Raw genomic sequence first — 17,762 nt, forward strand, 5'->3', positions numbered from 1 at the left:
GTAACTTGCTGTTGAAATAGATTTGTGAACCATATTTGTGAGGGACAGGTTTCATATTTTCCAGGAAAACTGTTTAAGTTTATTTAAGTCATTGATAAACATTACTGATCTAAACACGATCAAACAGCACATGTAAACTGTGCTGATGCTGAATTTACTGTTCTGTCCTGTAAGGTTTGTGTAATTCTATACTTAGTCCCAAACTTTACTCTTAAATTTGAAAACGTGATTTTTGGTTCACAGATTACAAAGACCAAATTCTGAATGTCAAATCAATCTGTCCTTTCTATACGCAAAGTACGCAACATATACAGTCAGTCCGAATTCCCCTGCCAAACTGTTCTAAATTGTATGAATGTGCCGTACACGCTGGGTCTGTTTCTCTTTCCCATATATGAAAGCTACAAAAACATGTAAATGTATCTCTCACCTCCTGGCTGGGCTCACTGGTGTTCACTGCATGAAATGGATTGTTGTTATGTTCAATAAAACATGCAAAAATTGTGTGTTTATACATATATATATGTTTAGAATTTGTACCTGTAAAATAGTATGTCGTCTGCATACAGTTTGACGTCTGCTGCAGGTTTGTATTACTTTGATGTTTGTGCTGCAGCCAATGGTTCCATGAAAATTGGAGATAAAGAGTGAAGGAGTGGATATCGCTGTTGAGCACCCTCATGTTAAATGAAAGCTTAATTCAACATTATTTTCCCCACAAAACTTTGAAATGTGTCAACTTTCTGTCTAGAAAACAGGAGATTTGAATACGGGACCCTTGAGTGCTACTCTTCAACATTTAAAGTAAAATATTCCACATGGCTGCCTGTGCTGAGTGTTAGTGCTGCATTTGTGTTCATCAGATGAACTAAATTACAATAATCAGATTTTACAGCTACTGTCAATGTGCTTGGCTTAGAGGAGAACGAGGGAAGAGGACAGAAGAGAAAATGAAAGGAAGGAAACGAGAGAGAAAACATCTGGACTCACGGGTCAGCTGCTCATCTGCCCTGAAAAGCATTGTCCTGTTTCAACCAGCTGCCAGACCAGAGACCAGGCCACGACCCACGGTTTGAGACACGGGTCTGAGTGAAATCAAATCCACCATCCTGTTCATGTCCTCGTCTTATCACATGTCTCTGCAGGAGACCAGCTGTCCACCTGCCTGCTGTCTGACGGAAAACCAACTGAAGCTGTGAGAAAAGTTCAGGAGAAACCTGGTTTGACGGAAACAGTAAAAGGAGCACAGAACGGGAACTTACTGGTGTTTTTCCATATTTTAGCTCATTAACCACAAATCCTGTTTACTTTCACATCTGAAGACAATATTCTGGTCAGATTTAATGTTCTGACAGATCAGCAGAGAAACAGCAACGTTCTGAGGTTTCATTTAGAAACTGGCTCCATTATTTTGTCTGTTCCACTTGTGGGTCTATCATTCAAATCATTATTTATTTTTTATATATTTCACATTGTATATAATAAAAAAACAAGTTTTGTCTCTTTGTTCTTTTGCATTTTTGATTTCATTCTTATTTGATACTTTTGAACAAAGTCAAAGTAAACTTGAGTGAGTTTAAAGACTCCTGTTCAAAGTCTCAGTGTTTCTCTACAAAACTCTTGAGGTTTGAATGTATTTCGTTCTTCTTTCTCTTGCTGGTGTGTTTCTGTGTTTCTCTGCGTCTTAACATTTTATCAGCTGTTTTTAGATTTAGTCTTCATCTTGAGATCAGTGAGTGTTAGTTTTAGTTTTAGTTAGAAGTCTGAACATTTCAGTCCAGTTTGAGACTTCAGAAAACTGCTTTGAGATAATGTTCTAAATGATAACCTGAGAGGCTGTGTTGTGATAGAGTATGCTACAAACTGTTATCTTCATACATGTTTAAGTGTTTAAGTATTTGTAAAGTTAATTTCTATGGCTGCTGGATGAAAGGAAGCCGATCTGATAGTGGTGATGATGATGATGATGATGAGCGGGAATGTGAAGGATACAGGATTTCTAATTAAAGAGCTACAAGCTGAAAAAACAGCAGAATGGTCCTTTAAGACTGAAGGCCATCACTGTGTTTGACTTCCTGTTGTTCAGTCAGTTCATTTCTCCTCCTGTTCTCAGTCGTCAGTGGGTGTTTTACCCAACTGTTTGTCTGTCAGGCTCGTCGTTGAGTCATGTGACCTCTGTCTTAGCTGGAAACATTCATCTATCCGGTTTCTCTTCTTTCCTTCCTTGTCCCTCCATAAAGCCCCTCTAATGTCTTTCTTTTTTTAGTTAAGCCTCCCCCCACCCCCATCCGGCTACCACATGTAAGTCTTTGTGGTGTCGATCTGACTCCCCCCTGCGTCCTCCTCCCTCTGTCCCGCCTCCCTCTCTTCCTCCTCCTTGTCTTCCTTGTCCTTCTCGGCCTCGCTCTCCCACAGCGTGATGAGCGGCGGGTACAGCTCGTTCAGAGGGATGGATGTGGCGTGCTGTATGTACTTCTTCAGCGAGTGTCCGCAGGATTTGTGCTTCTGCACGCGGCGGCCCATGTAGACAACCAGCAGCGCCATGATGGACAGGGCAAACATGGAACCCATGACGGCCGCCAACGCCACGCTGCTGCGCCGCGATGCCACCATCTCCACCGAGAACCCCGCCTCCTTTGTAGTGACGTTCAAACAGGAGGTGTGGACAGCAGAGGAGGGGGAGGAGGAAGTAGATGGGGGAGTGATGGGGGTGGGGGAGGAGCTAGGGGAGGAAGAGGGGGAGGTGGGGGAGGGAGGAGAGGAGGAGACGGTGAGGCAGACATGGTACTCTGTGGCGGGAAGGAGGTGAGTCAGATTATACTCCTGAACATCTACAGGAACCTGTGAGGGACGGAGAGAGAGAACAATGAGTCACAGAGCTGAAGTCATGACATCACTTCCTGTCCAGCCTCCGTTCATCATATAGTACAATATCAATATAATCTCTTCAGCATGTCTTTCATCAGACTTCCTGAGCTTATTATCAGACAGATCAGCTCCAGCTCCAGATAAGAGAAATTAAAATCAAAATTGTGATTTTGAAACAGTGATTTTAGCAACTGTTAAACAATTTAATAAAAACAATCTCTTAATCAATGTGTGCAGTGAACTAACCACAGACACTCGTCTGTCCTGCAGTTATTACAGACGGTGAACTAACCACAGACGCTTGTCTGTCCTGCAGTTATTACAGACGGTGAACTAACCACAGATGCTCGTCTGTCTTGCAGTTATTACAGACAGTGAACTAACCACAGACCCTCATCTGTCCTGCAGTTATTACAGACAGTGAACTAACCACAGACGCTCATCTGTCCTGCAGTTATTACAGACAGTGAACTAACCACAGACACTCGTCTGTCCTGCAGTTTTTACAGATGGTGAACTAACCACAGACGCTCGTCTGTCCTGCAGTTATTACAGACAGTGAACTAACCACAGACACTCGTCTGTCCTGCAGTTATTACAGACAGTGAACTAACCACAGACACTCGTCTGTCCTGCAGTTGTTACAAACTATTAAGTAACCACGGGTGTAGAGAGGGTGGATGTGTTCACCTTGGCGGTGTAGCTGATCTGAGGGTTGTCAATGTGCACAGTGGCACTGATCCACCGGGGCAGGGGGAGGGGGGAGTCCTGCTGGGTGTGAGCCACAGATGATGAGCCTCCACTGGGATACAACTTCCACTCCAACACCACCGACTGGGCGTGAACCACCTGACAGGAAACAGGAAACGTCAGTAAATATCCACTCTTTCAGGGATCAGAAATGAATATTTTGATAACAGCAATAATAAGAATATAAAAAGAATATAAAGAATATAAAATATATTGTCCATTACCTTCAAACGATAAAAAGCACACATAAAAAGACTGAGTGTAAACGCAGGAGTGTTCAAGTCAAAGCAGGTACCTTAGCCAGCACCACCAGAGAGGCTGCAGCACTGGACAAGTTCCCCATCCAGGGCTGCTCTCTACTGGGCTCGCCGCCCCATCGGTTCCCTCGGCCCCACCGCCAGCCCGCAGATCCCTGAGAGTCCACAAAAACTGAGACACTCCTCGTGTCCGCTCCCTCCATGTTCCACGCTACACAGGTGTACACACCTGAGAGAAGACAGACAGGTTTGTTTTTAGATCATCATGTGGTCTACTAAATCTACTTTCCTGCTTGTTTTCAGACCTGCAGTGCATCCCAGTTCTCTTAATCCACATGTCCTTCACTTCCTACACAGCCTGATCGCAGCCTGATCACACCTGGACCACACTTGGACCACACCCAAACCGCAGCCTGACTGCAGCCTGATCGCAGTCTGATCACAGCCATATTAATAGAATCCTGCATTCTGTATTCACACTGAGCTCAGATCTGTCGAACCTGTGTGTTACAAGACTTCACTGCTCACATGCTGAATGCCAAATAAACTGGATTTATTTAGCATTTTTGTGGTTGTGATATTATGCTATGAAGTCTTATAGATTGGTTAATTTGTCAAAATGTTCTTCGGAAAATGGAAATGATGTAAATATGTGACATTATTTATGATGTAGATTAAAAGGATAAATTACAGATCATGTGGTGAAAAATTTGTGGTTATTTTTTACAAGAACACCTAACAGTCTTCAGTTCTGTTACTGGTCCCCGTCAGGATCAGACTTTGAGAGGCGTGTCGGGCTGATTAAACACTTCAGGTAAGGCGAGGAAGGCCCTGAACGACTCTGAGCCAGACAGCTCCCCCTGCTGGCCAGATGTGGACCAGCGGCTCAGACTGACCTGTGTCTGACGGCTCTGCGTGTTCGATCACCAACGCTCCGGGCTCCGAAACACGATGCTTCTTCCTCTTCCTGCTCAGGCCACGCCCCTCCTCTGATATGATTGGTGCAGCCATCGCCTCAGAGCTCACCTGACCAGGAAGGAAGAAACAGAATTATTTTATTACACATTTTAATACTGAAAATGATGTCACAAAGCGTTGATTTAAACAGACATTTAGCAAAGTGAATCCACAAAGGGAGCATATGATCACGTTTCATGATGGCTGCAGGACATGAAGAGAGAACGATGGCGAGCGTGCAGCCCCTAACAAGAGCCTATAAGACCACTTGCTGTTTTTAAAACCATAAACTTCTGCATTCTACTGAAGGTCAGTAACATCAGGCTCAGTGTGCTGATCCTGCTGCTGCTGTGAACTCTGAACGCCCGCAACTCCCCCGACACAAGCTCTTGGTCACGCCCACCTTGTCTCCAGTCGGTGTCACCCAGTAGAACTGGGGGGCGGGGTCAGCGTCCGCCCAGCACTCCAATGTGATTGGCTGCCCGGCACTGACGTTCATGGCGGGCGGGAAGGCGTGAGTAGAGATGTGAGGCAGGCAGCTGTTGGTCCGGCCAACGACGCCATCGGCCCCGCCCCATCCAACCGCCACCACCTCCTGCAGCTCCCGACCAATCAAGTGAGGCGGGGAGGAACAGAGGGTGATGGAGGACTCTAGCATCTTGAGATGCGATTGGTTGCCAAGGTGAGGACCCCAGGAGGAGAGACAATCACATCGCAGGGGGTTCGAGTGAAGAGACACCTCCTCCAGGGAGGGGAGGGAGGAGAGGAGGTCTCCAGAGAGGAGGCTGAGCTGGTTACTATGGAGCAGGAGAGTCCGGAGGGAGGACAGGTCACTGAGGGAGGAGGAGGAGGACAAGAAGGTGGAGATGAGGACAGGAGAGAGGGCAGAAGGAGGTGAATGATGAAAAGAAAGAAGGAGGGATGAGATGAAGGAAAGAGAGGAGGAGGAAAGATGACAGTAAAAAAAAAGAAAGCAAGGAGAAGAAGAGAAATGAGAATGAGCAAGACTTGCATCCTTCATCGTCTGGTTTCATTCATTTGTTTATGAAAAAAACACACACAGAGAGACACAGAGAGAGACAGACAAAGAGACAGAGAGAGACAGAGAGAGAGACAAAGAGAAGGACAGACAGAGAGAGACAGAGAGACAGACAGAGACAGACGGACAGACACCTGAAGGCCTGCGGGTCGATGTAGGACAGTCGTGGGTTGTTGCAAAGCTCCAGTTTGGCAATTTCTGGAAGTTTCTGGAAAGCTGCTCGTTCCACCATCAGCAGCTCCTCCATGTTGTTCAGACTGAAGCCAAAACACAACCAACATTATGATGGTGATGATGATGGTGATGATGATGATGATGATGATGATGGTGCACAGTGTTGAATCATTCACAGTGATCAAGATTCACATTTCAATTGATCAACATTACAGTTGCAGTAACTGATGCTGAGTCTGTCCAGCAGGTGAAGCTGTTTCACTTCATGTTACATCCCTCATCATCATCATCATCATCATCATCTTCTTCTTCTTCAGTGATTTAAGTACAACAGGTCTGTTGTGTCTATTGACTGTGTCTGTTTTCTATAACTGGAACACCAGTGGAGCCAATTCAGCAGATACTCAGTATACAGATCAGAATCTGGGACCAATGAAAACCTCAATCAGGACAGTCTTCTTTTTGCAGTTTTGTTCTCAGACTGACCTGAGCTCCTCCAGGTGCTGAAGGTTCTGGAAATCTCCTTGCTGGATTCGGCTGATTGGGTTCCTGTTCAGATCCAGGAACTTGAGGTTAGGGAGGACGCTCAGAGCATCCCGAGGAACAGACCTGCCAGGAGAACAACGTCATGTCAGCCAGCATTGCAGTGAGCGAAGGTTACTGGGGGAGTTTCAGGGGAACTGATTCAGAGACTGCGTTCAGGCACACCTGAGCCTGTTGTCGTAGAAGGACAGACTCTCCAGGTAGTCGAGGCCCAGGAAGGCGGCGGAGGGGACAGAGGCCAGGCCCATCCCCGCCAGCACCAGGCTGTGGAGGCGGGACAGAGGCAGGAAGTTCTTCTCCTCCAGACCCAGGATGGGGTTCTCACCGATCATCAGGATCTCCAGGGACGGCAGGGACTCGAACCAGCGACTGTCGATGGCCACCAGCCGGTTGGAGTTCAGGTGGAGTCTACGGGGCAGAGCAGAGGGCAGGAAATGGATTCAGATAGAGTGGAGGCCTGCCCTGCCTGTCATTACATATTCAATGAGCTGCAAGGAATGATGGGTAAGACATGACAAGACAGAAAAACTCTAAACTGAAGAACCTTCATCGTCATGAGAAGAAAAATGTAAGACCACCTGAAGGTCCTGTAGGTGGTCTTTCAGGTGGTTCTAGTGTAGGAGACCCTAGGGATTCTGTAAGTGGTTTCAGTGATCATTCTAAAGGTTCTGCTTTTAACAGAGTTGAATGAGGAAGTGGGAGTTGAAACAAAGAAGAAGAAGAAGAACAAACTACCGGAGCAGGTTGGTGAGCCCAGCAAAGGCTTTTGGTCCAATGGAGGAGATGTGGTTGTGATTGATGTAGAGCTCCTCTAGGCTGGACAGGTTCCTCAGACTGAAGTCCTCCAACTCCTCAATATGGTTCTCCTCCAGGTACAGAGTCACCAACCGGCCCAGAGAGGACAGACCCATAGAGCTCACCTGGACAGACAGAAACTTGAGATGTCAACATATTCATGTACTGTGCTGTCAGTCTGTCCTGTGAACTGAGATGTGGACACCTGTCAGACTGTGCTGAGGGCGTTTTTGTAACAGCACTGTCAGACTGTGCTGAGGGCGATGGAAAACAGTCCTATCAGACCGTGAGGAGGGATAGGATGGATGTACAGGACTGTTATACTCTACTGAGGACTGAGATGCACAAGCCAGTCAGACTGTACTGAGGGCGGAGATGTGAGCATCCTTTCAGACTGTTTTGAGGACTCCATGTGCTTCTGCTCTTGTCGTCACTACTTGCCTGACTTGCTGTAAATGGACTGGTTTTATAGCACTTTTCTATTTCACTTTTGGCCTCATGGGATATGTTGCACTGTGGAGTGAACAGTAATTAACACACAGCTGTTTTAATACAGCATTGCTTCATCGACTTGTCCTGTGACTGACTGCTGCGGTCACAGGTGTGTTACCTGTGTGAAGTGGTTCTGTGACAGGTCCAGTTCTGTCAGGTTGGTCAGACTCTGCAGTTCAGCGGTGATGGAGGAGATGTTGTTACTCTGCAGCAGCAGCACCTGAAACACACACGTTTACTGCTCAGTTCAGACTCAGACGCAGCAAAAAACGTCACTCTGTGATAAACACTCAGCAGCAGGTGTGTCAGGTCCGTCCCGTCACCTGCGACAGGAGCCTCCAATGTCTACATCCATCCATCCATTATCTATACACCGCTTAATCCTCTGAAGGGTCACGGGGGGGCAGGAGCCTAAATGTCTACATTACAGTGGCTGTCTGAGGCTGCTCGGGTCAAACTGTGAGACTCGTCTACTGATAGCTGCTGGACACCACAGACAGCCAGCAAAATTCAGGGCCAAATTCGGTTGGAGGGACGTGTCCCCTCACTTCCAGTCTGATTCATTGAGTCCTCTGACTGTCCAGCTGTGGTGCAGATGTTAATTTATCAGCAGGCGCTCACAGTATTTAAACTTTACAAGCAGCAGCAGTTACTTAAAGACAGTTTTAAATGTAATATTTTGTCTGTTGTCTAAAATCAAACAACATAGACGTTTGCTAGCAGCTAACATGCTACGTACCATCAGGCTAGCTGACCCCAGTGTGACGGACATGGTGTCATGTGACTATGGAACTTACCTGCGTGTCAGAGGAAACGTTGGCTGGTACTCTCTGCAGGTGCAGTTCATTACAGTCCACGGTCCGGGCCTGGTGGTACACAGACTGGGGGGTGTACCAGGGCCTCGTCTCACACACACACTGCAGAGGACACAGCACAACGCCACCTGCAGGCCGCAGCACAAACAAAACCCAACCTCAGGTTAAAAACTCATGATTTACACTTCACTTCATGTGTCCATCAGCGCCTATAAAACTGTTCTTTACCTTGACTGGCCCCGCCCACTCCAGCAACCACTGATGATGTCACCAGAGAGAGGAGGAAACCGAGAAGGACCGCAAATCCCATGGTGTACTGATGGAGCGGAGAGGGAGTGATGATAGATTGTGGCGACAACTTCCTCCAGCAGGTCAGAGGGGGGCGGGTCACATCGACAGCTGGATGGAAGCACACAGGAAGTGATGTCAGAGAAGATACTGGATACTTTTGACCAGGTTTGACCAACAGATCTTTCACGATCTGTTTTTCAGGTTTAACTCAGAAAACTGAATCAGTTCACTTTTGGATTCTGGATCAGATTCTGATGATTCGGCGGGGTGTTCAACGATACTTCCTGTTAGACGTCAGTATGTCGACAGATCTCACAGATGTGTCAAAGTCAGTTATTGTTGTCGTTATATACTGTAGAGCTATGTTGTGACACATGATGCTGCAGAGACTTGATACAGTTTTGTGATTGGTCAGCCCTGCAGACGTTTCCTTGCAAAAGATTTATGCATTACTGCGTGTAGATCAGGCGTGTTAGCTTAGCATTTAGCATATTTCCCAAAACGTTCAATCAAACAGAAAGTCCACGTGACGATGATTTTTCCTCAACTTTATACAACATGAATGTGACTCTAACACACACACACACACACTCACACAGAGAAAATGTACACACAGCTCATTAGCAGTAACTGTGTCAAACTTGTGTTGCAACAACCATCAACACACACCAGCAACACAGTGTGAGAAGGCAGCCAGATCAGTGTGTCTAACACAGCCCTCATTTATATTGCACACACACACACACACACACACAGACAGACAGACAGACACACACACACACACACACACACAGACAGACAGACAGTCAGACACACACACGCACAGACAGACAGACACACACACACACACACACACACACACACAGCGGGGCAGGAAATGAGGACACCTTGCCTCTGGCGCCATGGCAACCAGCTAGGAAGTGATATAGAATAGAGTTGGTAGGAGGGACCTCCAAGCAGCTCTATGATTGGCCCAACCAGTTATCAGGTGTGTTTGAGTCCAAAACTGATTCAAACTGTTCAGTCGTGATGAACAGAGAGAAAATACAAACAGTGTATCGATAATTTAAAATTTTGAACAAAAGATTCAAATTGTATTTGAGTCAAACTTTCATTTTTGTTCAGAAAATTGATTTTCAAAAGAAAATTTGCATCCATTTTCATTTTATTAATGGAAACAGAAAGAGAAAAATAATTTAAAATCAGTATCTGACCTTCGTCAGACTTGTGAGTGAAGCAGCAGCTGACAGCTGACAGCAGCAGCCGGAGCTCTAGACAGGAAGTCACTGAAACACTCATTTCCTGTTAGCTTTAATACGATGTCATGAGCTTGAGCTCAGCCTCCAATAATAGCACAGACTATTAAAGTATGATATCAGCTATCTGTGATCGTCATGAGCGATTATAGTTCAACGAGCCATCAGATCAGCTCACTGCTGAACCGTAAACCAGCTGACAGACCGCTCGCCCGCTCCCTCTCTAAAGCTAAAGACGAAACATTCTTGATCTGTCAGATCCTCACATGGCTTCACGACACTGAACTCAGTCATGTTCACATTGTAGATCAGAAGTCTCACAGATTGTATTCAGTCTGTCTGGATGAATTGAGCCTCTGTGACTGACAGACGACATCGAACACACAGAGCAAACTTTCACATATAATACATGAAACGTTTCTATAAAACCTCATTTTAATGATCCAGCATTTAAACCAATCAGCTCTTAAATCTGCTGAAGAGATACACGTACTTCCCATCATGCCCTGCAGCTTTGCAGATGGTGGAGGGCAGCCGCTTCAATCTCGTCAGGTGACATCACAGAAATGATCACCTGTGATTGATCTGCTCAGGGCTGATGTCGCCAACGAATGTTTTTCTGTCCAGTTGATGCTCGATTACGTCAGAATGTGAAACCCTCACAAACATGTTTCACCTTTTCACTGACGGGACAAACAGACACTGCTGGGGGATGTTTTTCGCAGCAGGAGATTGTACTCTCCAGGTTGAACCTGAACGCAGCGCGGAGAGCAGCTCTGACAGAACGTTCAAACGCCTGAACCTCCTTCTTCTTGTTAACGACGGACCGAAGGAGGTTCAGCTCTGCTCCAACATCTGAACACGTCTCCTCCCCCCTGCTGCTGCTGAGCACATGGAATATTGATGAGGTGAGATTAATTATTTAACGAGCTGCGAGGGCCTCGTTAAGTGTCCTGCTGAAGAAGCTGTGATTGGAGGAGAGCAGGAGACGCTGGTTAATTAACTCTGAGTGGTCAGACACACATACACACACACACGTACACACACACACACACACACACACACACACACACACACACACACACACACAGAACAATATAGAACAAAGCAGCCCACACTGCTAACGACCTCTCAGAACAACACAACAGGCCCAAAATAAGGCAGCTGCTGGACGTCTCCAGTCAGAAGGAGACAAGAGGCGTTTAACTGCAACACGCCGTGAGCCTCTGCAGTGATTGGCTGATGCTCCTGCGTTCAAGCACTGAATTGGGTTTGTTTTAGTTGTTGCTGCTCACAGTTGGAACATTTTCTAAAACACGTTAAAACATTTGCACCTGTTGTTCCATTTAAACCAGGATTAAAAACGACCGCATGTCGAATGTGTGACGGTTTTAACTGTTTCTTTGTTTTCTCCTTCAGGATTTTAACTGTTCTCTGACATCGCCGCTGTCAATGATCCTCTGAGCTGTTAAATAATGGTTGGAGGAGCGTGGATAAGGAGCAGTGTAAGTGTAAACGGTTTCTAGGTCGGGGTTAGATTCTTTCACCTGTTCACTGTTGCCATGGTGATGTGAAGGTGTGCAAACTACACAACTAACCTCAGACCAGATGTATGAATTACAAGTTTACACCATTTGGATCAATGCAAGGCTGGGTTGAATAACAGAAAATCATGTGATCGGGGCTGTGGGTCGGATTGTAAATGTTTTTTAATCTCCAGAAACATCAATGTCAGTCACACGGTGACGGAAACACACAGCAGGAAATGAACCAGAGCAATGAAAAATGAGTTGAAACTGAAGAAACTTGGAGTGAAGTGTCCTCAGACTGAAAGCAAAGCGAACAGGAAGCTGACTTTTCAGATAATTATATTATAACATTAGAATTCTAATATGACTACAGACTGCAGCTGAGTTCACCTCAGCGCTGTTCTGAGATCTGAAATATCTCACCTCCACCTGCTGACCTCTGAGCTGCTGCAGCTCCATGAAGCTCGTTTATGATTCCTCTGTTACATCAATAACATCATCCTGTGACAAAAACACTGCATGTCTGTGTGTGTGTGTTTGAGTGTATGTGTGTGTGTCTGTGTGTGTGTGTGTCTCCGTGTGTGTGTGTTTGTGTGTGTGTGTGAGACTCGGAGACTCGAGCCGCGACTCGAAGGTTTCAGTCTCAGATGGAAGAACAAATCATGGCTACAGGTGGGAGGAGCGGTCAGAGTTAACTGAGAGTTGAGGAGGTGAAGAGAAGGAGCTGATTACGTAAAGCCAACTGGTTGTTACCGTGGAAACCTTCTGACTGTGAAACAACTCTGCTGAAGTGAAGAAACTCTGTGACCTAGTTTGATCCAACAGATCCACAAGAAAGATTACGCAACAACAAGTCAACTCATCAAGACAGTCAATCTGTGAGTCACTGAGGAGGAGAGGGAGGAGGAGAGAGAGGAGGGGAGGAGAAGAGGAGGGAGAGGAGAGAGGAGGAGGAGAGGAGGAAAGGAGGAGAAGAGGAGAGAGAGGAGAGGAGGAGAGAGAGGGGAAGGGGGGAGAGAGAATGAGAGAGAGGAGAGAGGAGAGGAGGGGAGGGAGGAGGAGAGGAGGTGAAGAGAGGAGGATAGAGAGAAGGGAGAGAGAGGAGGGGAGGGAGGAGGAGGAGAGAGGAGGAAAGAGAGGAGGGGAGGAGAGAGAATGACAGAGAGGAGAGAGGAGAGGAGGCGCGGGAGGAGGAGAGGAGGCAAGGGTGGAAACAAGAGAGGAGAAGCTCTGGCAGCTGCCCAGAAGAAGCAGCATGGCCGACAAACAAACTTTAAACACTGATGAAGTTCATGTCTTCGGATCAAGAGCTCCTGAATCAACAACAACAACAGCGACAACAACGACAGGCCTAAATATATAAAACCAGAATCAGTCATCAACAATCAAACTGTGTTTCAAACAGTTTCCTGAAGTGTTCCTGAGTCCAGGTATTAATCTCTTTATCCAATCACGTGTTGACAAAGTGTTGAACCTCGCTCCATCCTCGCTGTGAACCACTGAGCCTTTCAATCATAATACTATCACCTGTTACCAATCAACCTGTTTACCTGTGGAATGATCCAAACAGGTGTTTTTGGAGTGTTCCACATCTTTCCCAGTCTTTAGCTGCTCCTGTCCCAACATTGTATGAAACATGTTGCTGCATCAGATTCAGAATCAGCAGATATTTACAAAAATCAATGAAGCTGATGAGCTCCAACATTGTATATACTGACTTTGTGCTGTTTTCAGGTCAGTTTATGTCAGAAAGGATCAGCAGGTGATCTCATTTAGTTATATTGATTGTTTTACACAGCGTCTAAACAGGCGCCATGAAACTGTTTCAGTTTTGACTAAACCTGACTCACCTGTCCAGATGTTCAAAGGGTCAGAATCACCTGTGATCCGCTCATCGTACCGGGCGGATGGTGACACTGCTAACAACTGCTTATGAAGAGCTGCTGGGTGGAGCCAGGCTAGCTGTTTCCCTCTGTTTCGTCTTTATGCTAAGCTAAGCTAACTAGCTGACTCCAGCTCTGTACTGAACAAACAGTGAAGGTAAGTTGGTGTGGACTGCTGTAGTTTTACTGTTGCTGTTAAACTGGATCTCATATTATTGACTGATCAATATGACGTGTCCACACAGCTGCCGGCTGGATTACGTCATATTCAAGCGTTTTTTTATATTCTGTGTGGATGAAAACAGATGAAGTCACGTCTTTTTCACCATCATCTTCCTCAGTCAGATTATCAGCCAATGAGAGAGCAGAGTCGGTGGGACTAGTTAGTGTTCAGTGAAATATTCAAACTGATCAATAATACAATCAAACATTTTTTTCCGATCATATTCACCGTGAACTGTGACGTCAGCCCCGACTCTGACATCATTAACTTGAGTTTCAGTTCATTTGAAGCTGCTGGATGATGCGTTCAGGACATTCGTATTTATGATTTACCTGCATTAATATTCAGTTTTCCAACAGACTCTGAAGCGGTTTAAAAAACGGATCCCTGTGCAGAACCGCGCGGTCCTCTGAGCTGGAGGACAGACGCCCATAGTCTCACCTTGCTCCTCCGCCTGCAGCTCCTGCAGCTCCTGCTGCTCCTCCTGCTCCGCCGCTCCGAGCCGCAGCGGGACGACCAGAGTCCGGGAGACACGCACAGAGTCCGGCACAGCGGGGGATCTCTGGTTTATTCGGGTTTTGTAGCTCCAGATGAGGACGAACTGAGTCCTGCTGCCGCCGCTATAATCTGAAGAGCCCCCCCCCTCTCTCTCCTGTCCTCTGTCAGGTCCGCAGCAGCTGACTCGGGATCAGCCAACCGCATTTATAGGCCACTGGCTGACGGACCAATCAGAGCTCGGATGCTGCACAGCGGTGATGGAGGGGAGGGGGGGTCTGCTACCATGACGTAATGCTCCAGATTTTCCTGATGACTGATGATGATAATGATATCTTCCTGCTTCATCTCACTTCAGTCCGCCTGAAACTTCACGTGGAGACTTCAGGATGAAGCTCAGGTCACCTCCCTCAGTCTGAGGAGGAGTCACTGTTGATCATGATGATCCAACACTGAAGTTAATTATGCTTCATCCTCACAGCAGTCAAATCTCACACTGAGCTGATAAAATACAGTGAAATGAAAAACCTCAGAGATCCACTTTTTAAAAGAAGAGGAGGGTTAATATCACAAAACACAGTATTTTTATTATCCCTATTAACCATGTACAATTCAAACATTTTCCTCTGAGGAAATCCTTCCAGACAAACTTCATTTTATACACTTCTTGTGTATAATGTACATACATATATAGTAGATTTTTGATTCATTTCTGATTGATTTTTATTTTTTTCTACATCTCCTTCTTTATTCTTGCTATAAGTGCTGACTCAGCATGGGATCAATAAAGTTTTATCTTAAATGAGAGGAGGAGCAGGTTCACAGACTGACAGGACAGCTGTTAGCAGCGCAGCTAACAGAGAAGCTAATGTCATGTTAACTCAGGCATCGGTCCAGACCCTCTGGAGCTTTGATGGGACACAAACACAACATTTATTAAATGAGGTCATGTTTTCTGTGACTTCATCGTCACTGACACACAGCACCAGCAAACACTTCTTTAAATTAAAAAAAATACATTCCTACAAAGGGGAAGAGATAGAGAATCTGATTGGCTGAAACCAGAACTGATGTAAGCTTCAGTTTGAGTACAAACAGACACCCAATGAAACTGATAATCAATCAATCAATCAATCACTCTGATGCGTTAGTTGAACTGCTGGGACAAACATCAGGCGACTGTTTGTGTCATGTGATGGAGAGGATGACTCCATTACAGCAAGAGAAGAAGAAACACCAGACGCTGCTGACATCATCAGTGACGTCACACACATCCAGTAAATCTGCAGTCAGCATTACTGGACAAGCGATGAAGACGAGGATGACCACACTGAGGTGAAGAGGGTTGAGATGGAGGGAGCAAGGAAGATGACGATGATGATGCTGATAAAGATGACCACAGGAAAATGATAATGATAAAGATGACCACATGAATATGAGGAAGATGTCAGTAGGTCTTCAGTGTAAAGACAATGTGGATGAAGAGCCTGATCTCATCTGATCTGACAGCAGCCTCTGATTCGTTGGCTCGTCTTCTGACAGCAGCTTCTGATTCGTCGGCTTGTCTCTCTGTTGTTTCAGACTAAAACTAAAAGGATGAAGTCAATAAACCTTGTTTATTGAAATGCTGGAGCTCCTCAGCACTTTATAAAGAACAGACTCCCTTCAAACAGGTTGTTCTGGACTCCTTCATTTAATCTGCGGACTGAACTCTGAGCTGCTCAAGTCTTGATGTCCTTTACACCGTTTGGTCTCAATGGCTTCAACTTATGTGCTGAGCACATAAACCAAAAGAGTTTCAGCGTCCTTCCACATCCTCAGGAGGGTTTGTCCTCAGACGTCACATCAGGACCAAGACTAGGACAGAGTTTTGCCTTTGAAAAGTGAGTAACAGCAGTGAGTCACATGACTGGATCCCAGAACTGATCGAATCGTCAGAAAGACCGTCTGTCCGTCCTTCAGCTCTGCGTTCACGCGTTTGATGCACGTTTAAAAGACAAAACAAACAGAAAACAGCAGGTTAAAGTGTGACAGGACAAACTGCTGACTCAGCAGGTCAGTTTCCTCTCCGATGAATGGCGGCAGTTTTCACTTTCTGTCTCCTCAAAGTTCTCCCACAATGCAACGCTGTCTTTCCTGCCAACCTGTTTCATCTGTAAATGTATGTCAGCCTGTACTCTGAGCCTCAGTGTGTGTGTGTCTGGCTTTAGTCCCAGATGACAAAACACACACACATGCACACACACAGTGTTTTAACAATGATTTCAATGAGTGAAGAATAACTTTGCTTTATTAAACTGATCTGAGGGCAGACGTCAGTACAGACGCACTGCGGCTGATTGTGTGTTCAACAGTCATGTATTGTGTGTTACATAGATCACTAATAGATCATTAATAGATCACTAATAGATGATCTGTTATATTGATGTGTTTACATGACACTTTATGAGCTGCAGCAGATTCATGAAACATCACCTGAAAGTTTGATCAACAATGAAAGAAAGAACTCCAGCTTCCATTGGAGGTCTACCTGAAACTCTCACTGCTGCTCACACACACACACACACACAAACACAATCTGCCCGTGTGTGTGTTTGTGTGTGTGTGTGTGTGCCTCCGTTCTGAACTCCCACCGAGTGAAAACAATCCTGCTGCCTCTGAAATCCAGCTTAGTTTGGATTAACACTGAAGTAAACCTTAATTCCCATCAGGAGTGTGTGTGTGTGTGTGCGTGTGTGTGTGCTGGGGTGAGGGAGGGTGATAGAAGGCAGGACACTGACATCAAAATCTACAAACTTTGCATTGTGGGATCATTTGAACTCATTTGTGAGGACATCTCTCTCCGTTGTCCCAGGGTCCCTGAACTGCACACCAGCTGCAGCAGACACCAGCCAGGCTCCGACGGCCTTAGCAACAGTAACTACTGGGGACGGAGCTCATGGCCAGGTGGTAAAACCGTTGATGTTTGAGAAGAAGAAAATGTAATTGTTGTTGTGCTTTTTCTTTTTACAAGCAGCATCTGCGTCCTGCAAACTACTCAATCCAGCACGGCATGATGGGAAACGTTTGCGTTTGTCCACACAAACACGGAGGACAGCAAAGGTGACACAGGACGAGGTCTTTCTGCACAGAAGGACTCTGACCAGCTAAGCCAGAACCAGGAGCTCATACCTAAAAGAGGGGCAACTTGTGCCACATGGACCTACTTTGAAGACTATGATGCAGACCAGCAGCCTGAAGGACCAATCAGAGAAGACTGGACTTCTCATGGAGGCAGCAGCCAATCAGAACGTTTAGAACAAAGGGTGAAGAGAGGCGCTTCGGTGACGTACAGTATGAGATAAACAACGTATTTTAACATTAAAGCATGTAAAACTGTTCCAGTAGACCCCCAA

At 45.9% G+C, this 17,762-nt stretch overlaps 1 protein-coding gene across 1 annotated transcript; it reads right to left on the reverse strand.

Annotated features, from left to right (window-relative positions):
* Positions 1–2,292: 2,292 nt before the first annotated feature.
* On the reverse strand, positions 2,293–14,715 carry si:ch211-180f4.1 (uncharacterized protein LOC100144405 homolog). Its single transcript, XM_041944967.1, has 15 exons — positions 14,653–14,715; positions 14,314–14,434; positions 8,962–9,089; positions 8,673–8,801; positions 7,994–8,095; positions 7,324–7,508; positions 6,754–6,996; positions 6,532–6,654; positions 6,006–6,128; positions 5,236–5,665; positions 4,772–4,901; positions 3,914–4,104; positions 3,559–3,717; positions 2,763–2,841; positions 2,293–2,678 (listed from the first exon to the last, which is right to left on the reverse strand). The coding sequence occupies exons 1-15, from the start codon at positions 14,713–14,715 to the stop codon at positions 2,293–2,295; spliced, it is 2,592 nt and encodes an 863-aa protein (XP_041800901.1).
* Positions 14,716–17,762: the final 3,047 nt, after the last annotated feature.

Source organism: Chelmon rostratus, chromosome 10 (genome assembly GCF_017976325.1).
Source record: "Chelmon rostratus isolate fCheRos1 chromosome 10, fCheRos1.pri, whole genome shotgun sequence".
Classification (NCBI taxonomy): domain Eukaryota; kingdom Metazoa; phylum Chordata; class Actinopteri; order Chaetodontiformes; family Chaetodontidae; genus Chelmon; species Chelmon rostratus.